A 25889-nucleotide genomic window follows, 5' to 3' on the forward strand; every position below is an offset into this window, starting at 1 on the left:
TTGGTAGATTACAACCAATGCATCCACTATCTCTGCAGTCACTTCTTTTAAGACCCAAGAGTGCAGGCCATCAGGTCCAGGGGACTTGTCCACCTTTAGTCCCATTAGTTTGCCTAGTACTTAATCTCTAGTGATAGTGATTGTTTTAAGTTTCCCCACCCCCACCAGCTCCTTGATTATCAATTATTGGGATGTTTGTTAGTGTCTTCTACCGTGAAGACCGTTACAAACTTCCTTTTTATATACCTGTAGAAGCTCTTACTGTCTGTTTTTATATTTATTGCTCGTTTACTCTCATGTGCTATCTTCTCTGTCGTTATCATTTTTTTTAGTCGTCCTTTGCTGGTTTCTAAAAATTTCCCGATCCTCTGGCCTTCCACTATCCTTCACAATATTGTATGCCTTTGTTTTCAAATTGATACCATCCTTTACTTCCTTAGTTAGCCAGGGATGGTTCATCCTTCTCTTAGTATTTTTATTTCTCACTGGAATGTATCTTTGCTGAGAGTTACAAAATATCTCCTTAAATGTTTGCCACTGTGTTTCAACAACCTTACCTAATATATTTTTTCAATCCACTTTAACCAACTCTGCCTTCATACCTTTGTAATTACCTTTATTTAAGTTCAGGACATTAGTTTGAGATCTAGCTTTCTCACCCTCAAACTAAATTTGAAATTCTACCATGATCACTCTTCCCAAGAGGATCCTTCACTATGAGATCATTAATTAATCCAGACTTGTTACACATTACCAGATCTAAAATAGTCTGCTCCCTGGTTGGTTCCACGACGTATTGTTTCAAGAAACCATCCCGCATACACTCTATGAACTCTTCCTCAAGGCTACCGTTGCCAATTTGATTTGTCCAATCAATATGAAGATTAAAATTGCCCATGATTATTACCGTAGCTTTCTTACAAGCCTCCATTATTTCTTGATTTATACTCTGTCCTACAGAGTGGCTACTGTTTGGGGGCCTGTAGGCCACTCCCACCTGTGACTTCTTTCCCTTATTATTTCTTATCTCCACCCAAATTGATTCTACACTTGATCTTCTGAACCAATATCATTTCTCGAGAATCTTAATCCCAATTAATGGGGTAAGAAAGATGGCAGACAAAACATTTCTGAAGATATCTGAAAGTAATTTGATGTAAAGACAAAAAGGCACTAAAATGCCCTCAACATTAAGAAACAGTCCAGGCTAAAATACTGTTCCCATGCTGTATATTTATATATAAACAGGAATGGGCCCAAGTTTCCACACGATAAAAAACGGGCGCCCCTCCGAGCTGGGTGCCCGTTTTTCGCGCCAAAAACGGCGCCGGAAAAAAAACGCGCGATTCTGGAGCGCCCTGCAGCTCCATGTCTGCTTGGCGCGGCGCCCAGGGGGGCGGAGCCTACACTCGCACCGATTTTGTAAGTGGGAGGGGGCGGGTACCATTTAAATTCGTTTTTTTCCTGCCAGCAACCATGCGCGTTGGAGCGTTCGCGCACGCGCAGTGTGAAGGAAACATTGGCACTCGGCCATTTTTGTAGTTCTTTGTAGCTGTTTAATTTTTGAAAATTTTTTAATAAAAGCACATTGCCATCAGCACTGAGGCTTCTTGCAGCAGTGAGAAGGCTGCAGGAAGCCTCAAAGTTGAGGCAGCCGTTTTCCTCCTCTTCCCCCCCCCCCCCGCGGGAGCGAACGGCTGCTTCTCCCCCCTGCCCCCGCAGAATTCTCCCTGGCTGAAGCACTTTCACACAGGTAGGAAGATGGTTTATTTAATCTTTTCTTTGCTTATAAATTTTTATTCAGGTTGGATTTATTTGTATAATATGTGTATAAGTATAAATAAGGATTTATTGTAGAATTTAATGACTTCCCTTCCCCCCCACCTCGTTCTGGACGCCTAATTTGTAACCTGCGCCTGATTTTTTAATGTGTAGACAAGGTTTTTTCAGTTCTACAAAAATCTTCACTTGCTCCATTCTAAGTTAGTTTGGAGTATGTTTTCACTGTGGAAACTTTGAAATCAGGCGTCAGTGGCCGGACACGCCCCCTTTTGAAGAAAAAATTCTGTTCCAAAGTGGAACTGTTCTACCTGACTAGAACTGCAGAAAAAAAAATGTGGAGAATTGCGATTTCTAAGATAGTCCGCTCTCCACCAGTTGCTCCTAAAAATATGGATTAGAGAATCGAGAACTTAATGGATTAGAGAACTTAATTGCACTTGTGATCAAAGTTGAGCCCAATCTCACTCAGTCCCTTTCATTCTGGGGACAGATTTTGTATTCAAAGGATTATCTTTTGTGTATTTACCTTCTCACAAATTTGGTCCCTGTCGCTTAAAGAGGATAGTGTAAATATGAGAGCACAACATGTGTGCATAGCTAGAGGGTATGCAACACATGTGTACGCACATGCACGGATGGATGGGTGTGCGCTCTTGCGTGCGTGCGGGCTCATGCACTCGTCCGTGCTTCGGTAGGTGCGCTCGCGCGTGTGCTACTGGGTCTGCTCATGCGTGCGATGCACTAATGCGCCTGTGTATTAGTACGTAGGTGTGCGCGTACTCTTGCCCGTGGGTGTGTGCACGTGTGTGTATGGGTTTGTGTTCATGCATGTGTGGGCATGTGCACTCTGTGTGTGTGTGTGTGTGTGTGTGTGTGTGTGTGTGTGTGTGTGGGTATACATGTGAACATGGGTGTGCTCATGCGCTCAAAGGTGTGCTTGTGTGCGTGGTTGTACTTGTGCGTGTGTGTATTTGCTTGTGCATGAAGGTGTGGCTGGGGAAAAGGATTGGGTAGAGATAAGAACATAAGAAATAGGAACAGGAGTAGGCCATATGGCCCCTCAAGCCTGCTCCGCCATTCAATAAGATCATGGCTGATCTGATCATGGACTCAGCCCCACTTCCCCGCCCGCTCCCCATAACCCCTTATTGTTTAAGAAACTTGTCTATTTCTGTCTTAAATTTATTCAATGTCCCAGCTTCCACAGCTCTTTGAGGCAGCGAATTCCACAGATTTACAACCCTCAGAAGAAATTTCTCCTTATCTCTGTTTTAAATGGGCAGCCCCTTATTCTAAAATCATGCCCTCTAGTTCTAGTCTACCCCATCAGTGAAAACATCCTCTCTGCATCCACCTTGTCAAGCCCCCTCATAATCTTATACGTTTCGATAAGATCACCTCTCATTCTTTTGAATTCCAATGAGTAGAGGCCCAACCTATTCAACCGTTCCTCATAAGTCAACCCCCTCATCCCCAGAATCAACCTAGTGAACCTTCTCTGAACTGCCTCCAAAGCAAGTATATCCTTTCATAAATATAGAAACCAAAACTGCATGCAGTATTCCAGGTGTGGCCTTACCAATACCTTATATAGCTGTAGCAAGACTTCCCTGCTTTTATACTCCATCCCCTTTGCAATAAAGGCCAAGATAGCATTGGTCTTCCTGATCACTTGCTCTACCTGCATACTATCCTTTTGTGTTTCATGCACAAGTACCCCCAGGTCCCTCTGTACTGCGGCACTTTGCAATCTTTCTCCATTTAAATAATAACTCGCTCTTTGATTTTTTTTCTGCCAAAGTGCATGACCTCACACTTTCCGATATTATACTCCATCTGCCTAATTTTTGCTCACTCACTTAGCCTGTCTATGTCCTTTTGCAGATTTATTATTGTTGGTAGGGCTGCTTACTTTAAGGACAAAATTACACAAAGAAGGTGTCCTTCACTCAGATCCCTTCCAACAGCACAATGTGATTTCAACCAGTACATACCCCAGTGACAGAAATCTGACGAAATCACAAAGAGGTTTAGAGGATCTGCTAGGTATTTACTGAAGAGCTCCCCGTACATCTGCTCTTTGGAATCACTCAACGCTCCAACCAAAACAGGAACAATGGTTAACTCATCTTTTTGGCTGGTTAAAAACACAGAAAGAAATGGTCATTTCAAAAAAATATATAAATGAAAGGAAACAGAGCTATTAGGAGAAAAAAAATCTTCTTAGCATTTTAAAGGGGACTAAACTTTGTGGTTGTCACTGTTGTGGGATTACTCACCTGCTTCTCGGTTTCATCTGCCATGGCTCAGTTGGTAGCACCCTCCCCTCTGAGTCAGAAGGTTGTGAGTTCAAGTCCCACTCCAGAGACTTGAGCACAGAAATCTAGGCTGACACTCCAGTGCAATACTGAGGGAGTGCTGTACTGTCAGATGCCATTTGGATGAAACATTAAACCAAGTTAACCAAGTTGCTCTCTCAGGTGGACGTAAAAGATCCCCTGGATACTATTCGAAGAAGAGCAGGGGAGTTCTCCCCGCTGTCCTAGCCAATATTTATCCCTCAAACAATATCAAAACAGATGATCCGGTAATTTATCTCATTGCTGTTTGTGGGGCCTTGTGCGCAAATTGGCTGTCGCGTTTCCATACATTACAACAGCAACTACACTTCAAAAGTAGTTCACTGGCTGTGAAGCGTTTCTGGATGTATTGAGGATGGTTTCTTCCCATGTTTCTACATCTTATGACTGAAGGTTATAGGAGTTGATTGGATACTCCATGGAACATGCTACTGCGATCAAGAGAGTGCCACTGGCCAACATTCTGAATGAAGGAGCCTTGCTCGGCTATCTGCGGAGTCGGAAATATGTGATTAAGCTTCTCTTCGCGAGATTAAATTAGTCAGGTAGGATTTACTTCTTGTGGAAGGAGTGAGTTTGAGAGGGAAAAGAACCTTTTCTCACTTTGTGCTGTATTTCTATCATTCTCCCTTTATATCCATTTGTTGCCCATGTCCTAATCCCTCAGCTAAATGGACTAATGAGGCCCATTTTGACCCTACAATCCCAAATTCCAATATTGGCCCAGAGATGGTCATCACCGATGTTACCCCTAAGGTGCACGGCCGGGCATCAGTCGGGAGGTCCCGTGGAGGCCACACACAAGCTGCAGCATGAAGATACCATGCATGTGTGGCTGCACAGCAAATTTAAAGGGACCGTGCACAAAAAACAATTAGAACATTGGTCGTCACCCTGTTTGTACAGAATACTTTAGCAACAAAACATTTCCACAGAATATCCGGGGCCTCTGAATTTTCTATGCTGTGCCGTTCCCAGATTCAAAAGCCAATAATTCAATGAAGGCTCGGTCTGAGAGTGAGGACATAAAATTTGCAACATTTTAAACAGGGAGGAGGGCCCCTTTAAAGTAAATGCCAAGCTGTATGTTCTCTGGCCGAACAATTGGAGAATGCTGATATTATAACTTTAATGAAGCAACTGTTCCAAAGGGAACTTCACAGCTGGAGGCCAGAACAATGTCCTGTATCGTCACCCTGCTGTTTCAGCACAACCCATGCTTTATTGCAAGTGATACTAAACCCTGTTTGCTCCGATTCAGCAAGCTCCAGTTGGTTTAAAGTGTAAAAAGGTCAGCCCATTTGGAGATATGAAATTCTATTCAAATAAGACTCAAATTACATTTGCTGCTGTTCTTTAAAGGAAGTGTTGGTGCCAGTTCAAAGCTCTTGAGGATTTGCTGATTGAGAAATCACAGGATGCAGAGAGGAAAGAAAAATCTTAATTCTGAGTTTATCACCCCCACAGCCCCAATTTTCAATTCATCATTTGAAAGGGACTGATTACCCAAAGAAGCAATAGAACAAAGCAACACTCATCATCCTTGTGCTCACTGACCGAAACGGCAGCACCTCGATTTTAAAAATGTTCATCCTTGTCTTCAAATCCCTCCATGGCCTCACACCTCCCTATCTCTGTAACCTCCTCCAGCCCTACATCCCTCCGAGATATCTGCACTCCTCCACTTCTGACCTCTTGCTCATCCCTGAATTCCATCGCTCCACCATTGGCGGCCGTGCCTTCAGCTGCCTTGGCCCTCAGCTCTGGAATTGCCTCCCTAAATGTCTCCGCCTCTCTCTTCCTTTGTCGCTCCTTGAAACCTCCCAGCTTGACTAAGCTTTTGATCATCTTTCCTAATATCTCCTTATGTGGCTTGGTGTCAAATTTTGTGTGATTATGCTCCTGTGAAGCACTCGAGAACATTTTACTACTTTAAAGGCGTTATATAAATATTGTTGAACTCAGGGCTTTATTCATCACTGTACGTAAATATAAATAGGGCAAGGTGATATTATCAGTTAAAAAAAAATCTTGTTCAAATGTCGACTGAATTGTCTGTTGATGGTCATGAGTGAAGAGCACGGAAAGAGATTGTGAGGGAGGGAAAGGAGTGGAAACAGACAGTCAACACAGTACACCTCATATGCCAACCTCCCTTTCAAAAGTCCTGTTCAGAACCAAATGTTTCTATATGTTGTCCCACTAAACTGAATGCTGAAAGCCAACCTGTGGCTTAGCATTGAGGGAGTCAACCAATACAAACTCGGTCTTGATCAGTTACCACACTGACTGGCTCAATGGAGGATAAGATGCCAAGGCTTTATTGTTCATTTCTTGGGCTTCGTAAAAATCTGACAACGGACTAAGTGAAAGGAGCATCTGGGCCTGGGTGTGAAGTATTTTGGCCCTCCAAAGCATGCAATGTCCATGTCTGAGGAAGCAGCACAGAGTCCTGACATAGGCACAGGAAGAGGCCATTCAGCTCCTCGAACCTGTTCCGCCATTCATTTAGGCCATGGCTGATCTGTACCTGAATCCCATTTACCTGACTTGATTGCGTAACCTTTATTACCCTTACCCAATAAAAAAAAAACTATCAATCTCGTTTTGACATTTTCAATTGACCCTCAGCCTCAACAGCTTTTTAGTGGGGCTTGTATGAAGAAGTGCTTCCTGACATCACCCTGAACGGCCTAGGTCTAATTTTAATATTATGCCTCCTTGTTCTGGACTCCCCACCAGAGGAAATAGGCTAGATAGAGATAAACTATCAACTCTATTAATCATCTTAAACCACTCAATTAGATCAACCCTCAAACTTTTATGCTCGAGGGAATACAAGCCTAATCTATGCAACCTTTCCTCATAATCTAACCCCTGTATCCCGGTTTCATTCTGGTAAACCTGCCCTGCACTCCCTGCAAGCTGCAGGAGTCACCACATTCAAACAGGTGAACCTGTGGCAGAGAGAACAGCAGCACTGACCAGGCGTCAGACTGAGGAGAGTGGGAGAGCAGCAGACTGGTGACATCGCGGGTGAATGATGCTGGGCTACTTGGGCTTTCACAGAGCAGCAGCAGTCTGGGAGAGTAATGAAAGTGGGACCAGGCCAGGAGCACAAAGTCTCCTCAAGATGATAAAGTGAGTTGCAATACGACTTTACGTTGAATTTTTTTTGAGTGCTACAGGGCTCAAAATATGGTGCGGGATGAAATCAGTGAGCAGTCCACTCAGCTCTCTCCCTGTCTCAGATCTGCAGCACATAATTTGTACAGCACACTGCCTCCCAGCAAGGCAGCTCTTAACACCATTTCAGGCAATGAAAACACAAGAGGGGAGGCTTCAAATTTGGTTTTACTCTAAATAACTACACGCTCACTCATGATGTAGAGCAGCTGGGTGACTTACCTCTCCATGGTTTTAGCTGTGTAAGGCAGATGCATCTCGATACTATGTTCATCTTCGTCTATCTGAATAGTCATCCGCTCAAACATTCCCGTCTTCCACAGCTCTCCGTAAACTGATCGCAACAAAAGAGAAAAGTCAAGATCGCAGGCATCTTCAGCCTCAACGCGATTTAACCGCTCATTTGAGACGATCCTAGCATCACAGTACCAATTAAATTTGCCAGCTCCGCAGACCGAGAGTGAGCTGGGAATCCAAAAGAACTATTCGGGTAGCAGTGGAACGGGGCATTTGTTAATAGTTCACTTGGACCCTTAAGAATTTCTCCACGTCTCTCTCTGTCTCTCTCTCTCATGCACATAATGAGAATTAAAAAGTTCCATCAAAAGATCACAATCCTTTCTGGCACAGTATTTTAGTCAGTTGAGCTGAAAGTAATCTTAAGGAGCTGAAGATTTAAGTACGTGCTTTGTACAATGACTAAGGCATTCTACAATTTAATTTGCATCTGGGTTATGTCAGTTTTCACACATACAGAGAACACCATGCTCCCCATAATTTAGAGACGGTTTAACACAGTGCGGCTGAGCGGCAGTGCAGTGTGGCTGTGTGGCAGTGCCTGTTGGCACAGGTACATGTTTTACTGCTATCAGGGCTGTCCCAGAGAGGGACACAAGGGTGTAGTGGACTGGTTATCTGCTGATGCCAGACAGAATCCCTACCAGCTTATTTCCAAACTGTTCCATTATTGAAGCTTTATGGTTTAGTTTGGCAAGGCTTGCAGATTGCCCAACATTGAGTGATGTTTGGCGACAATCCAACAGACTACTTTCAAGCCACTGAAAAGTCAGTATTTTGACTAAGTGTGTCCAGGGGGCCATAAATAACGTTTAAATCCCTGTTGCCATTAACCTTCATAAATTTCAAGCTGCTGATACTAACAGATCCTGGTGTTCTGTTTCAGGATTTATCCACAGTACCACGAACAGCCCTTTTCCAAACCTTTAGATTCACACAGGGCAGATCAGCGAGTAAGAAATACAAGTGCAAATAAGACTGCGTTACCTGAGGTTTATTGGGCACAAGTGGTCCCCGAGCTAATCTCAGATGCCCTTGGGCCCGGATCAAATATTACACGTTTACAGACACATGGTTGGCCAAATGAACAATCCTAGCATTGTCGTTTTTACAAACAACACATTTAATTCAGTTTTACGAATAATGAGATTTTGAATTACTGACCCTCGCCCTTGTGAGATGACTAAACCAGAAGATGAGGCTGACAAACTCACCCTCCTTCTTTTACTCTTTCATTTTACTCCTTTCCTCTTCTATAGGCATTGCCTCACGTTGGGATGAGTTTCGCAGGCCCTGTGGAGCTTGGATAGCAAGTGGGGTGGTCTATTCCACCGTGGGGGTCATTGCAGCAGAGCACATCCACAGCAGGTGCCGAGACACTTGGGAAGTCAGCAGCGAGAATCCCTGATCCAACTATCTCGGCCTGATCCCAGAGGAACAGATGCCAACTGTGGAACCAACACCAAAACCCCCAATGGGAATGGGCAAACTCAGAACAAGCGAGCGGTCAAACGTGGGGCCTTGCTGCTCTTTCGGACTCAATAAACCCTATCATACATAGATCCACTGAGCAAATGAGAGGGTAGCAGGGGGTTAATATCCTTTTTCTAAAGAAACAGAGAATCTAGAGGATGGCGAAGAGACAAACTACAAATAGTATAGAAATACACAGAAGTTCCAACACAGAAACAGGCCATTCGGCCCAACCAGTCCCTGTTGGTGTTTAACCTCCACATGAACAAATAATCCTAATCACATTTACCCACCCTGTTCCATTATCTCTTCATCCACCTATCCAATCGAATCTTGAATACTAATATAGATTTTGCCTCAACAATTAACCCTGGAAGTGAATTCCACAGCCTCAAGTGTGTATGAAGAAGTTTATCCCATCCCCTGTTCTAAATCTCTTGCATTTATTTTTGTATATATTGTCCTTTGTTCTTGGCCCTTCAACCACTTGAAGCAGTATGCTTCTGTCTCCCCTGTCTCATCCTTTCAAAATCTTGAACACTTTCATCATATCGACTTGTAATCTGTGTTATTCTAATTGAAAAAGAACCAATTATTCAAGTCTTCTTTCGTATTTTTATTTCCTCATACCAAGCAGCATCCCATTCTGTGTTGTACCCTCTCTGAAGCCTCAGTATCCTTCCTACAGTGTGGTGCCCAATGCTACACTCAGTATTCTAACTAACGTCTTCAGGTTTTATATAGGCTCATCATTACCTCTTGGCTTTTATATTCTTCTCATGATAAAATCTATCATTCATTAGCCTTTTTTTTTTACAGCCGATCACACCAACACGGACTGGTTGGGCCGAATGGCCCGTTTCCATGTTGTAACTTCTGTGTATTTCTATACTATTTGCAATTTGTCTCTTTGCCATCCTCTAGAAAAGAGAAGGCCGAGGGGTGATCTGATAGAGGTCTTTTTAAGGTTATGAAAGGGCTTGATAGGGTAAATGTAGAGAAGATGTTTCCACTTGCAGGCAAGACCAGAACTAGGGGCCATAAATATAAGATCGTCACTAATAAATCCAGTAGGGAATTCAGGAGAAACTTCTTTACCCAGGGAGTGGTTAGAATGTAGAACTCGCTACCATAAGAGTAGTTGAGGCGACTAGCACAGATGTATTTAAGGGGAAGCTAGATAAGCACATGAGGGAGAAAGGAATAGAAGGATATGTTGATGTGGTTAGATGGGGTGGGAGGAGGCTCATGTGCAGTATAAACACCGAAATGGACGTATTGGGCTGAATGGTCTGTTTCTGTGCTGTAAATACTACGTAATACTAAGTAACCTGAGGTGCTGCGTTTCCTGTGCTGTGAACCTGTACTCCCAAATCATAGCACCGTGCCTGCGCCTGCTTCCATGAAGAGTACAATTACTGTTATTTTTACCAAGATGTGCCAGCTGGCACTAAATGACATTGAATTCCATCTGTCTATTTTTAGCCCATTTCCCCATCTGATCAATATCCCTTTGCAACTTCCTTTGGCCTTCTAAAGAATGAACTTTACCTCTTATTTTGGGATCAGTTGTAAATTTTGACACCACTCCCTCTCAGCCTATAACCAAATCATTGATATATACAGTGAACAGAAGTGGCCCCAGAACAGAACTCTGACTAACAACTTCCAACCACTCTGAAAAACTGCCCTCAACTCCCAAGCTGTATTTTCTCCTTTCTAACCAATTTTAATCCAGTTTGGAATCCTCTCCCCGAATTCTTTTTCCCCTTAACCTTCTCTAATAATCTCCCGTGTGGTACCTTGTCAAAGGCTTTCCTAAAGTCCATGTACACTACAGTCACAGCATTTCCCCATCTACCATGTCCATTACCTCCTCAAAGTGGGCAAGATAGCCAATGACAAATTTAAAAGCAAATCCAATTCCTGATTCAGCAGGGCAGCGGGTGATTCTGACCTCAGTTGTTCCACATACGTTAGAGAACCTACACATAATGCTTTGCTTTATATCAATAGCAAGAGCGAAGCATTGGCACTTACTCTTTTGATCGATGCGTAGATCATACAAAGGTGTTCTATAAATATCTGCAGTGGATAGAGCACAGCGAGAAAGAGGCGCATGGTGCGATGGTCCCAAGATAAAAACTCTGCGTCTGTGAGGAAATTAAATTAAAAGGTAAATCTGATCCTTCACCTTCCTTCCGATTTAACACAACTGATTATAAAATATTTAAAATGGAATCCATCAGCTCCACAAACATTAACACCCAGCGAGCGTCAGTCACATAGCGGGGATCAGCAGCAAGTCCCAACCCTGCTTTTATTACCTGCCTTTTACTGTAGGCAACAGAGATTTGTCTGCCCTCGGATCACAGTTAGCTAATGACACCTGCCATTCACTTTCCATGAAACGCCCGGAAGTGAACTCCACTACCTCAGCATCACATGGTAATTACAGTTGAGGAAGGCCATTTGGCCCATCTTAGTTCATCCAGCCACTGCAGCATCTAATTGTTTCTGAAACGATTCCAGGGTTTTTTGCCTCCACTGCTGCATCTGGATGTTTCCTTGATCACGCTTTGTATGATTTCTCAATATCAGTCCTAAAATCACCTTTCACTAGTTTGAAACTCTGACCCCCTTAAGAACATAAGAATTAAGAGTAGGAGTAGGCCATACGGCCCCTCGAGCCTGCTCTGCCATTCAATATCATCTTCTACCTCAACTCCACTTTCTCACCCGTTCTCCATATCCCTTGATTCCCCTAATGTCCAAAAATCTATCGATCTCGGTCTTGAATATACTCAATGACTGAGCCTCCACATCCCTCTGGGGTAGAGAATTCCAAAGATTCACAACCCTCAGAGAGAAGAAATTTCTCCTCATCTCAGTCCTAAATGGCCGACCCCATATCCTCAGTTTCACTCTCACTGTATAATTAAAAGTAATATTCTGGGTTAACTTTGTACTACTCATTCTGTCATTTCTGAGCTGCCTCCTGTCCTACCTGGCTTGGGATCATCTGCAAATTTGACCACTTTATGTTGAGTTTCTGAATCCAGGTCAAAGACAATCATACGTGTTCAGTAACTGGGAGCGTAATGGAACTTGATCTTATATCATTTGACTTGGCGTAGGGTGCGAGCTTAGGTGTCCTCCTTTGGTACTCTGCATCAGCACCCAACTGTCTGCTCGTTTGGAAGCCACTGGAATTCTTCTGCAGAATCTACAATGCCCTCATTAAATAGACTAATAAAGTGCTCGAGATGTTGCCCGTGGTTAGCTGAATAAAAGCTATGTTTTACATACAAGATGGCACAGAATTAGGAGAAAGACTGCAGAAACTCACTCCACAGAGCCATCAAGTAGCCATGGCCTGCAACTACATTGTGACAATTGACACAGCAATATTGAATGGGATATGTTAACGCAGCAAATTAGAATAGTAACGGTCAACAGAAAGGTTTGGCCAAAAATCAAGATAAGAGAAAGTAACATTAAGGACAGGAAGTTTGTGTCCTGCGCAAGACTTACAGTAATAGATACATATTGTTTATATATAGATTGACAAAGTGGGTGGTACAATGTACCGAACTCTGCTCACGTGTGTACAATCAAGTTTGTTTAATTAGTCTCCGACTCAGTTCGGAATACACGAGCTGCTCTCATTAGATGAACAAGGTTTATCCTCTCGGAATGGTTACAGCCAGAACGTGATCTAGCTCAGGCGATTTTGTGCACCGACACAGCGAGATGTGACTGTGAGGCTCAGTATTCAGATATCATATTGCAGTGCACACTTTGAAGCAGCTTTAGGTTATGCTCAAGGATTTGCTTCTGGATATGAAACAGAATAGCTAAAGAGCCTGGTGAGAGACATCAGAATAGTGTCAGCCATGGCTCAGTTGGTAGCACTTTTACCCCCAAGTCAGAAGGTTGTGGGTTCAAATCCCACTCCAGAGACTGGTGCACAAAATCTAACATGACATTCCCAATGGAATACTGGACTCCCGGCACCATCTCTCGGATGAGGCGTTAAAACCAAGACCCCGTCTGCCCTCTCAGGTAGATATAAAAAATCCCATGACACTATTTCAAAGAAGAGCAGGGGAGTTTTCCCTGAAGTCCTGGACAATATTTATCCCTCAATCAACATCACTAAAAAACAGATTATCTGGTCATTTGTTTATGCAAATTAGCTGCTGCATTTTCTACATTACAACAGTGACTACACTTCAAAAAAAGTACTTCATTGGCTGTAAAGTGTTTGGGATGTCTGGTGGTCGTGACGGCGCTATAGAAATGAAAGTCTTTCTTTTTTTCTAAGGAGTTTAATCCATGTCTTTGGTGGATACAGGTCCGTTCCTGGGATGTTGTCAGTCAGTAGATGCTCGATGCTGTGACCACAAAGGTACAGGAGTTAAAGGAGTCAGTTATTGCTGACACTTCCAGCCTAGACCAAAGGGGAGTTTGGGGGGGGGGGGAAACACACATGCCATTTAGTTAATTTCAACAACTCAGCTTCTGGTCTCTAAAACTAGTGCCACCCACAGAAAACAGTGGGAAATGAAGCTAAGTGCCTTCAGAAAATGGATTCAATATGTGCAGCTTTGAACAATTCAAACTCCACTCACAGCTCCCCAGTGACTCATGCTAGTTGTTACTGGAAGGGAGATAGATAAAGAGGATTGCCTCATCAGAAACCTTCTTAAAAGACTGCGGATCTGGTCACTAGATGACAGTGAACTACACTTCCAAACCTTAGCCAAACACTGCCAACAACGGACAAGTCAGTCCCAGCCAGGAAAAGCAGGTATTGATCGACAGGCACTTTGTTTCACAACAGGTGTGACAATATATCTTGCTCACAATGTCAGACAGCAACATTATCCCATTTAAAACACAATAGATTATTGTATGGATGACATTACATAGAATGTACGGCACAGGCACATTTGGCCCAACTGCTCTACATGAGCCTCCTCACACGCCTCTTGTATCTAACCCTATCAGCACAATTTTCTACTCCCTTCTCCCTCATGTGTTTACCTAACTTTCCCTTAAATGTATCTACGCTAGTCGCCTCAGCTACTCCTTAGCGAGTTCCACATTCTAACCACTCCGGGTAAAGATGTCCCTATTGGATTTATTACTATCATCTATCGATGGCCCATGGCTTTGGATTCCCCTACAAGTGGAAATAGCTTCCCTATGCCTATTCTATCAAAGCCTTTCATAATCTTAAAGACCTCAAACAGGTCACCCCTCATCCTTCACTTTTCTAAAGGGAAAATAAAAAGAGTCCGAGCCAGTTCAATCTTTCCTGATTTACAAGGATGAGGGTGATGCCAATCTTTTTTTATAGCTTTTCCAGTGCCTTTATATCCTTTTCATAATATGGAGACCAGAACTGTAGACAGTACTCTTAAGTTTGGTCTAACCAAGGTTCGATACAAGTTTAACATAAATTCTCTGATTTTCAATTCAATCCCTCCAGAAATGAACACCAGTGCTTTGTTTGCTATTTTATGGCATATTAAACTGCAACGTTAATTTTAATGATTTGTGTATCTGTACTCCTAGATCCCTTTGCTCCTCTACCCCATTTAGACTCTCATTATTCAAGGAGTGTGTGATCTCCTTATTCTTCCCACCAAAATGCATCATCTCACACTTACCCATACAGAAATTAATTTGCCAATGGGAGAGCATTTTGGGAACAGTGATCATATTATCAGATTTAGAATAGTTATGGAAAAGGACAAGGTACAATCAAGTGTAAGAGGGCTAACTTTAGAAACATAGAAAATAGGTGCAGGAGTAGGCCATTTGGCCCTTCGAGCCTGCACCACCATTCAACATGATCATGGCTGATCATGCAACTTCAGTACCCCATTCCTGCTTTCTCTCCATACCCCTTGATCTCTTTAGCCGTAAGGCATCTTACTCCCTTTTGAATATATCTAACGAACTGGCCTCAACACCTTTCTGTGGTAGAGAATTCCACAGGTTCACAATTCTCTGAGTGAAGAAGTTTCTCCTCATCTCGGTCCTAAATGGCTTACCCCTTATCCTTAGACTGTGAGCCCTGGTTCTGGACTTCCCCAACTGATGTTGGGGAACATTCTTCCTGAATCTAACCTGTCCAATCCCATCAGAATGTTATATGTTTCTATGAGATCCCCTTTCATTCTTCTAAATTCCAGTGAATATAAGCCTAGTTGATCCAGTCTTTTTTCATATGTCAGTCCTGCCATCCCGGGAATCAGTCTGGTGAACCTTCGCTGCACTCCCTCAATAGCAAGGATATCCTTCCTCAGATTAGGAGACCAAAACTGTTGTGTATGCATGCCTGTTTACTGTGTGATGTCTGTAACACTGTTATGCAACAGTGAATGTACTCTTACACTGTACATACCTTGCCTGTACACCAGAGGGTGCTGCTGCGGGAGACCTAAGGGTTGCCTGCACACGGCAGGTAACCCAGTATAAAAGGGAACTCGCAGCTTGTTGTCGTCACTCAGGAGCTGCAAATAAAGGACTACAGGTCTGCACAGTTTAAGTATCATACCCTGCCTCGTGGAGTCATTACTAAAGATGCCTACATATACTATAAAAACTGTACACAATATTCAAGGTGTGGCCTCACCAAGGCCCTGTACAACTGCAGTAAGACCTCCCTGCTCCTATACTCAAATCCTCTCGCTATGAAGGCCAACATGCCATTTTCCTTCTTCATCGCCTGCTGTACCTGCATGCCAACTTTCAATGGCTGATGTACCATGACCCCCAGGTGTCGTTGCACCTCCCCTTTTCCTAATCTGTCACCATTCAGATAATATTCTGCCTTCCTGTTTTTGCCACCAAAGTCAATAACCTCACATTTATTTACATTATACTGCATCTGCCATGCATTTGCCTACTCATCTAACCTATCCAAGTCACCCTGCAGCCTCTTAGCATCCTCCTCGCAGCTCACACTGCCACCCAGCTTGGTGTCATCTGCAAACTTGGAGATATTACATTCAATTCCTTCATCTAAATCATTAATGTATATTGTAAATAGCTGGAGTCCCAGCACTGAACCTTGTGGGTATCCCACTAGTCATTGCCTGCCATTCTGGAAAGGACCCGTTTATTCCTACTCTTTGCTTCCTGTCTGCCAACCAGTTCTCTATCCACGCCAATACATTACCCCCAATACCTTGTGCTTTAATTCTGCACACTAATCTCTTGTGTGGGACCTTGTCAAAAGCCTTTTGAAAGTCCAAATACACCACATCCACTGGTTCTCCCTTGTCCACTCTACCAGTTACATCCTATAAATATTCTAGAAGATTTGTCAAGCATGTTTTCCCTTTCATAAATCCATGCTGACTTGGACCGAACCTGTCACTGCTTTCCAAATGAGCTGCTATTACATCTTTAATAATTGAGTTCAACATTTCCCCCATTACCGATGTCAGGCTAACCAGTCTATAATTCCCTGTTTCTCTCTCAATCCTTTTTTAAAAAGTGGGGTTACATTAGCTACCCTCCAGTCCATAAGAACTGATCCAGAGTCATAGAATGTTGGAAAATGACCACCAATGCATCCACTATTTCTAGGGCCACTTCCTTAATTCCTGATTAATAAGGATTTCCTTCAGTTCCTCCTTCTCGCTCGACCCTCGGTCCTCTAGTATTTCCAGAAGATTATTTGTGTCTTCCTTAGTGAAGACAGAACCAAAGTATTTGTTCAATTGGTCTGCCATTTCTTTGTTCCTCATTATAAATTCATCCGATTCTGACTGCAAGGGACCTACATTGGTCTTCACTAATCTTTTTCTCTTCACATAGCTATAGAAGCTTTTGCAGTCAGTTTTTATGTTCCCTGCAAGCTTGCTCTCATACTCTATTTTCCCCCTCCTAATTAAACCCTTTGTTCTCCTCTGCTGAATTCTAAATTTCTCCCAGTCCTTTAGTGAGTTGAAAGGGGATCTGGTGCAGGTGGATTAAAATAATAAATTGGTAGGCAAAACAGTAATTTAACAATGGGAGACCTTCAAAGAGGTTCGGTTACAGAGAAGATACATTCCTATGTGGGTGAAAGGAAAGGCATACAAAGCTAGAGATTCCTGGATGACTAAGCATATAGAGGTTAAAATAAGACAATTGTAAAGTTCATAACACAGTAGTGAACCAAGCTGAATATAGAAAGTACATAGGAGATCTGAAAAATGGAAGGGGGCAAAGAGAGAGTATGAGAACAAATTAGCGACTAACATAAAAGCGAAGCCAAAAGTCTTTCATAAACACATAAATAGTAAAACGGTAATCAAAGGAAGGGCGAGTCGATTATGGATCAAAAGGATTTTATGGAAGCAGAGGGCAAGACTAAGGTACTAAATTAGTACTTTGCATCTGTCTTTACTGGAGAAGATGCTGCCAATATAGCAGTCAAGGAGGGGGTAGTAGCAATATAGGATTGGATAAACATAGAGGATTCACTTAAAAGGTTGGCAATCCTCAAAGTAGAAAAATCACCCAGTCCAGATGGAATGCATTCTCGGTTACTGAGGGAAGCAAGAGTGGAAATTGCAGAGGCTCTGGTGACAATCTTCCAATCCTCCTTGTGGGACCAGTGCCAGAGGATTGCAAATGTTCACCTCTATTCAAAAAAGGGGGAAAAGGGATAAATCGGGCAACTATAGGCCAATCCAGTGGTGGGGAAGCTTTGAGAGACAATAATCCAGGACAAAATTAATGGCCATTTGGAAAAGTATGGGCTAATAAATGAAAGTCAGCACTGATTTGTTAAAGGCAAATCCGGTTTGACTAACTTGATCGAGTTCTTTGATGAAGTAACTGAGAGGATTGATGAGGGTAATGCGATTGATGTTGTGTATGCGGACTCGCAAAAGATGTTTGATAATGTACCACATAATAGACTTGTTAGCAAAATTAAAGCCTATGGGATTAAAGACACAGTGGCATCATGGATACAAAATTGGCTAAGGGGCAGAAAGCAGAGAGTTGTGGTGCAAGGTTGTTTTTCAGGCTGAAGGGAAGTATACAGTGGTGTTCCCCAGGGGTCAGTATTAGGACCACTGCTCTTTTTGGTGTATATTAATGACTTGGACTTGGGTATACAGGGCATAATTTCCAAGTTTGCATAGAATATGAAACTCGGAAATGTAGTTAGCAACGATGGTGACGCAGACGTCAGAAGGTCATAGACAGACTGGTAAAATGATCAGACACATAGTAGATGAAATTTAACACAGAACTGTGAAGTGATACATTTTGGTAGGAAGAATGTGGTAATATAAACTAAAAGATACAATTTTAAAAGAGGGTGCGGGAACAGAGAGATCTGGGGGTGTATGTACACAAATCTTTGAAGTTGGCAGAACAAGTTGAGAAGGTTGTTAAATAAAAGCATATGGCATCCTTGGCTTTATTAACAGCAGGGAACTAGGATTCATTGGATAGCTCTACCAAAGAGCCGGCACAGGTGTGATGGCTCCTTCAGTGCTGTATCATTCTATGACTCTATGAATTACACACCCATTCTGCAAATTTATTTATCTCTTGTGTTTAGTCGGAGTCTTCTTCAGGATTAACTATAACCCCCAATTTGGTGTGCCCAAGTGTAGGATAATATCTCTTTAATGCAACAAAGTCTAACCGCTGTTCAGTAAAAACGGGGTGAGTTCATAGAGTTTAATCAAGAGGTTGCAGACATTGTGGCTGTTAGTTTCACACTCATGGAGAGTTCTTTAAGATACTTGTTTTGAAATACAAATGCAACAATTGAAGCATGACAGACAAAAAATGAGCAAGATATTTATCTTTATAATATCCCATGGCATTGCTCATTGATCATCAAAGGACTTACAGTTCATACTGATAGAATTTTATGATGTACAGTCACCACCTACACCATCTCTGCTTATCCCAAAAAGGCGCTTATATCGGGCAAACGGCGCTAAACATTTGCAATAGGCATCAATTATAATGGTGCCTCTTCAACTGTATTTTGTTTGCACTTTGTTAAGTGCAATTATCTGTCATTATGTCCTAATCCCTCATGGCCTCTAGAACTGCTGCAAGCACTTCTTGTCAGATTGCTGAACCGGGCACCTTCCGTGTTCATTTTATGATAAACATGATAGTCTGACCGTCTCTTAAATGGATCCAGGTCTTTAACCTATTGTTTATTAAAACTGAGATATAGCTGACTTATCCCTGTTTCAAATGCTAGAGCTTAATAACTACTCATTGTACTGTAAGCAGGGATTATGCAAGCGTTACTTATTCTGGTTCTCCCTTGCAATGCGCAGTCAGGCACAATCTCTGCAGTTGTTTGACACATTAATTCTGAATTTTATTTGAATTAGTACATGTAATGAGGATTTGATCTAAAATACACATATTCAAAAATTCCAGCCTTTAGCCATTTGACTCTGCAATGTCTCTTAAAATAAACAAATCAGTAACTCTTAAGTTAAAAAAAACCTAAATTCCAGTATACCAACCTGGGATTACCCTAGCACGTTATACCAGCCAGCACGCATAGCGGGCAAATCACGTTTGCACGAACACACCCATTATATGTGATGGGCACTTTATTAGTTAAGGCATTAGTGTTGGGAATAAATGAGTTATCTAAAAAAAATAATGTTAATAGATTAAATTGTCTAGTAAAACAAATAATGAAAATGTATACACAATTTAAGTTTGTAATAGTATGAGTTTATGTGACTTAAGTGTGATCAGTTTTCATAGTTAGTGTGTCTCAGACAGGAAATGAATGCAGATGTACTCATTTTAATAAATTAACAAATCTCCCATGCTCATGGTTAAGTCAAAGAATGCACACTTCTATAAATTCAGGAACATTAAACCATGCGACAGGTATTATCCTGCTGCTGAAGTGTAGGTCTCTATCTGTTTAAATCCAATTGGTGTTAAGTAAACACTGGGTGAGTTCACATATAGTTAAATTAAGAAATACAGACCTCCCCCTCCCCACTCCCCTCGACCTGGACTTGGACTGCCTGTTTGAACCCTGCAGTAGGAAAGGCCAAAGGCCATATATTGACTGCTCCGTCCATGCTGCAGAAACAGTATGCTAAAACTTAAAGATGGTACCAGTCACAACTCGGATTCTGGCTTTTGGGACCCAGTATCCAGAAGAGGATCATGGAAAGGTTTTCCCCAGCAGTGAAAAACTCATTTGAATGTTATTCTCCGTATGTATTAAAATGACGACCTATTTCTTCATACCCAATCAGGAAGGGTTTGAGTCATTGCACAGACAGAGAAATGTGGCAATTTGGGTTTGGCAAATGACAGAATCTGCGCTGCTGTAAAAGCCCAAATTTCAAACTGCAGCGTGATCGGATTGCACCCTAATTCAGCACTGCCATTCCAGTCTCTTCAAGCATTTGCATCAGCTACACTGAAAATAATTGTCTGCACAAATCAAACCCAGACAGCAATGAATGTACATCCAGACTGTATGTTGGGGGAGGAAACATATACAATTTGTACAGAAAACACAGGTCAGTGATTTTTATTGATGAAATGTTGAGAGAGGGAGAGAAAATGGAAACATAAGAAAAACAAATGACAAGTAAAATATCCTGCCCATCTTTTGAAATCTAATATGTTTGCGGCAGACTCTTCCGCCCCCACTCCCTCCCCTCTGGTAAATCTCCACTGATCCTCTTTACAAAGTCAGGTCACGTGAACTGTTTGATGTAACCCACAGATGAACACACTGTTTAGTTCTCTAACAGGCTCCTCCACAGGTCATCGAGCAAGCACAAAGCATTCCACTTGTGGGCAAACAAAAATTAAAGGGACACCTCCACTGTCGCAGACTGCCTTTTATTAACTGGCAGTGAGGTTTAGTTCACCGAGTACTTTATCAACTTCAAGAGGAAAGATGATGCATCGGAGGAGGTTATCGCAATGGATGAAAATTAAACAGCAATCGGAACAGTGCATTTTAATGCCCAAGTACATGATTGGGGAATACGCATGACAATATTCTTTATTAATAAAGTAATAATTCTAGTAATGCCCCAAGAGCATTTGGAACTAAATTCTACAATGGCCATGTACTGTTTTTAAGCAGAGTGCTGCCTACCTTCTCCAACTCTTTTGAGCTGCATTCCCTTGTTGAGCATGATGTAGTGAAAGGAATTTGCCATTTTTTATAATTAAACCGCAGCCATTGCACAATTTCTGTTATCACTTGCTTCTCACTGAGACACAGGACTGGCTGTAGTTACTTATAGACACTAGTCGCAAAACTAACCAACGTAGACTCCCTCATCCCAAATTAATACAAATCGGTTTGATTTTATTCAGTATGTAAGTTGATTTTTTTTTAAAAGACACTGGTTCCAAATAAATACATTTCTGATTTAAAAACACATTTTGCTGTAAATCTTTAAAAAGAGAGGCAGTTAAGCAATAGGCATGGGCCTTATCCAATCAGTAGTTGAGCAATAGACAGAGGCCTTATCCAATCAGTAGTTGAGCAATAGACAGGGGTCTTATCCAATCAGTAGTTGAGCAATAGATAAGGGTCTTATCCAATCAGTAGTTGAGCAATAGATAGGGGTCTTATCCAATCAGTAGTTGAGCAATAGACAGGGGCATTATCCAATCAGTAGTTGAGCAATAGATAGGGGTCTTATCCAATCAGTAGTTGAACAATAGACAGGGGCCTTATCCAATCAGTAGGTGAGCAATAGACAGGGGTCTTATCCAATCAGTAGTTGAGCAATAGACAGGGGGCTTATCCAATCAGTAGGTGAGTAATAGACAGAGGTCTTATCCAATCAGTAGTTGAGCAATAGACAGGGGGCTTATCCAATCAGTAGGTGAGCAATAGACAGGGGGCTTATCCAATCAGTAGTTGAGCAATAGACAGGGGGCTTATCCAAACAATAGTTGAACAGAAGGCAGGGGCCTTATCCTATCAGTAGTTGAGCAATAGGCAGGGCCTGATCCAATGAGCAGCTGAGTGTCCCACACACTGGCCTTATCCAATGAGTAGTTGAGTCAGGCAGGTCAATCCCCAAGTCTGTCCTGAGTTAGTTGATTTGAACCATGGTAGTTGTCAGGCAGCTTCATTGACCCAAGTGCCTCTGAATTTTTTTTGGTGGGGGCAAGGAAAGAGAGGATGGTGGGTGACAAAATCAGCCAGAGTTCCTGTTCACCATTCAGTGACCCCTGCTGCAGGTAACACGTATGTAGCCATCAGACAGGGACGAGATTGCGTTCAGCTGCGATGGCCCCCATGGTATAATAGCCCACTGACACTCACCGACAAGGCTCACATATGAATAATACTCAGCGGGGTGAGAGACAAGAGTAACTGATACCAGAAGGGCTGTACCCCAGCAAGGAGTGAAAGCTTTCTGGAGAGAAGGGGGAAGAGGGAAAATAAATGCGAGTAGGAGGAGGAGACAAGTTTTCAGCTGTATAAATATTTAATGGCCAATATATAAATGAGCTACTTAGCTCTGTGACCACTAGTACAGACTTATAAAGAGCATTGTACGCTGTCTCGCAAGTAAAAATCTTCTACATAGGAGTGGGCCAATCTGTCAGCCATTGCAGTTCCATCTTTTTAATCCAAATTCCCTGCCCTTTCTCCATATTATTTAATACCCTTACTGCCCAAGTAAATCTCTCTCCCTCAAACATGTCAATTTATTCTGCATTTAATGGCATCAGGAACAGTGCATTGTACATTCTCAACCTTTTGTGTGAACATTTTTTGTGGATTCACTTCCAGCCCTAAACCTAAGATTCTGTTCCCTAGTTCTGCATTCCCCCATTGGAGGGAGGAGTCACTCTCCCTCTGTCCTGTCAATTCCCATCATTGTTTTATTCATCTCAAGCAGATCATCCCCTAACCTCCTCATCTTCCGGGACATAACCCAAGTTTACTCACTCAGTCTCTTATCATAGCCATGTCTGCTCACCCTCAATCATAGCTCAATTCTCCAAGGCTGGTATCTCCTTCCTGTAGCGGACACCCAACACGGAACACTATAGTCCAAAAAGAGCTGAGCAGCCTACTGTGTGTCACTGCACAGTACTTGCTTACTTTCATATTCTATACTCTTGAACAAAGCCAGTTAAAATCAAACACAGCTTTTTAAGATTGCTTTTTGAAGTTGATCTAGCTTGTAATGTTTTAGGTACCTGGATTCCTCAATCTTTTTGTTCCTCTTTCCGCCTGCCCTGCTGTGCTTCCCAATTTAGACTATATTTCCAGCTCAAATTCTCACATTTTACTCTGCATCTGCCATCGTCCCGCCCAGTTGTTTAACCGGTGAACTTTTGTATGTTTCTCTCTACACAATACACCTAGTTCAGTATCACCTGAAAACATGTATGTACTCCATCAATTGCAGGTTGAATATATAGAAAAGCTAGAATCCCTGGTGTTACACTAGCCATCACTTCCTTTTATCTCAACTCTCTGCGTCCCAACTCATTTCCTATCCATGCAACAAGGTTGCCTCCGATCCCATGTCCTATAATCTTAATAAGTAACCTATTCTATGGAACCTTATCAAATGTCTTCTGAAACGCACTGACCATCCAATGAACCCCCTCTATCTGCCAACTCAGCGACTCTATCAAAGAATGCCAGTAGGTTAGTTAGGTATACTGCTACTTTTCACAAAACACTGACTTACATGGCTATTGTAGTCTTTTTGTTATGTTACTGAACTAATAATAATCCAGAGAAAGTGAGTTTAAATCCCACTGTGGCAGTTTGAGAACTTGAATTCAGTTTTTTTTTAAATCTGGAAATAAAAAGACGGTATCACTAAAAGTGACCATGAAGCTGACGAAAAGCTCACTACCACCTTCTCAGGGTAAATAGGGCTGGATAATAAATGCCAAACTTGCCAGCGATGCCCACATCCTGAGAATTAATGAAAAAAGACTCCTCCCAATCCATTTACACTTTCCCAGGTGCTCATTTTGCTATGTCCATGATTAGGGACTCTTACAATTTCCCCACTATTGACATTAAAGCCACTGGCCTGTAGTTACTGGGTTATCCCTTTCCCCTTCTTGAATAAGGTGTGTTAACCTGTCAGTATAATCTCCGAATCCAGAGAAGTAGATTTGAACGAACCTCCTGCCTATCTTTACTCTGAGTGGAAATGCTCCTGGCCTGGCGAGTCGTCCAGCTTCAATTTCATTCCTTCATCCAATTCAAAATTTCTAAGCATGCTTTTCTTCTGATTTTTGTTCCTTAACTAATCTCCAGGCTTTGCTGCAGCTCTAACACTGTATCCACCCTCTTCAATGGTACCGGTCCCATCACATCCTTAACCTCGAAAGCCAGTTAATGGCTGCTGCTTTACCACTGTAATTCCCCTTGATGTTCGTATAAAACCCTTTGCTATTTCCCGCTTCATACCATCTTTGTCTTTTGTTGCTTTCTACATTCGTCTTCCTCTAATCTTTGCCCTTACACAAGCCTTCTCCTTCTGTTCCATGCTGGTCCCAGCCCCTCTTGCAGACAACGGCAGAATCGTCCTCAAAAACTTCCTCCTGAAGCCTTTCCATACTTGTTTGTAATCCAGTGATTTTCTTCTGGGACAGATCGTAGATGATACAGCACAGTAGGAGGTCATTCTGTCCATCGCGCATGTGCCAGCTCTTTGAAAGAGCCATACAATTAGCCCCTTGCCCTTTCCCCATAGCACAGCAAATGTTTCCCCTTCAAGTATTTATCCACTTCCTCTTTGAAAGTTACAATTAAATCTGCTTCCACAGCCCTTTCAGATCATAACTCACTGCATATCTCACCTCTGGTTCTTTTGCCAATTACCTTAAATCTGTGTCCTCTAGTTACTGACTCGTCAGTCACTGGAAACAGTTTCTTATTTACTTTATCAAAACCAATCATGATTTTAAATGCCTCTACCAAATCATCCCTTAACCTTCTCTGCTCCAAGGAGAATCCCAGCTTCTCTAGTTCTCTTCTCATAACTGATGTCCCTCATCCCCAGTACCATTCCAGTAAATCTCCAAGGCCTTGACATCCTTCTTAAAGTGTGGTGCCCAGAATTGGACACAGTACTCCAGTTGGGGCCCAAGCAATGATTAAAGGTTTAGCATAACACTCTTGCTTTTGTACTCTACGGCTCGATTTACAAAACCAAGAGTTACATATGATTTTTTAAACAGCCTTCTCAACGTATCCTGCCATCTTCAAAGATTTGTGTACATATACCCCCAGGTCTCTCTGTTCCAGAACCCCCTTTAAAATTGTACCATTTACTTTATATTGCCTCTCATACCTTCTTCCTACCAAAATGCATCACTTCACCCTTTTTGTTAAATTTAATCTGCCATGTGTCTGCCCATTTCACCAGTCTGTCTATGTCCTCCTGAAGTAAGTTACTATCCTCTTCACCGTTTACTACTTTTCTCAGTTTTGTGTCATCTGGAAGCTTAGGCATTGTGCCCCGTGTACCCAAGTCCAGGGCATTAATATACACCAAAAGGAGCAGTGGTCCTAATACCGACACCTGGGGAACACCACTGTATACTTCCCTCCAGTCTGAAAAACAACCATTCACCACAACTCCCTGCTTTCTATCCCTCAGCCAATTTCATGCCGTCACTGCTCCATTAATCCCTTGGACTTCAATTTTGCGAACAAGTCTCTTATGTGCGAAGATTTCATTGATTTAACCATTCCTACACTCCAATTCTGGTCAGTTCCTCGCTCATCCCTTCAAAATTAGCCTT

General features: G+C 42.3%; 1 protein-coding gene across 2 annotated transcripts in view; it reads right to left on the bottom strand.

The window, feature by feature from the left end:
- The window catches only part of memo1 (mediator of cell motility 1), a 46604-nt gene that overhangs the window by 6634 nt on the left and 14081 nt on the right, over positions 1-25889 (bottom strand). For both annotated transcript variants that reach the window (XR_011595047.1, XM_070889911.1), the window contains exons 4-6: positions 11139-11251; positions 7551-7662; positions 3777-3919 (exon numbers count right to left, since the gene is read on the bottom strand). Coding sequence is in view for 1 of the 2 variants with exons in the window: in XM_070889911.1 (XP_070746012.1) it covers positions 3777-3919; positions 7551-7662; positions 11139-11251 (368 nt within the window). In the remaining variant the exon portion in view is untranslated. The remainder of the gene's footprint in view (positions 1-3776; positions 3920-7550; positions 7663-11138; positions 11252-25889) is intronic.

The sequence above is a fragment of the Pristiophorus japonicus genome, chromosome 9 (assembly GCF_044704955.1).
Source record: "Pristiophorus japonicus isolate sPriJap1 chromosome 9, sPriJap1.hap1, whole genome shotgun sequence".
NCBI lineage: Eukaryota > Metazoa > Chordata > Chondrichthyes > Pristiophoridae > Pristiophorus > Pristiophorus japonicus.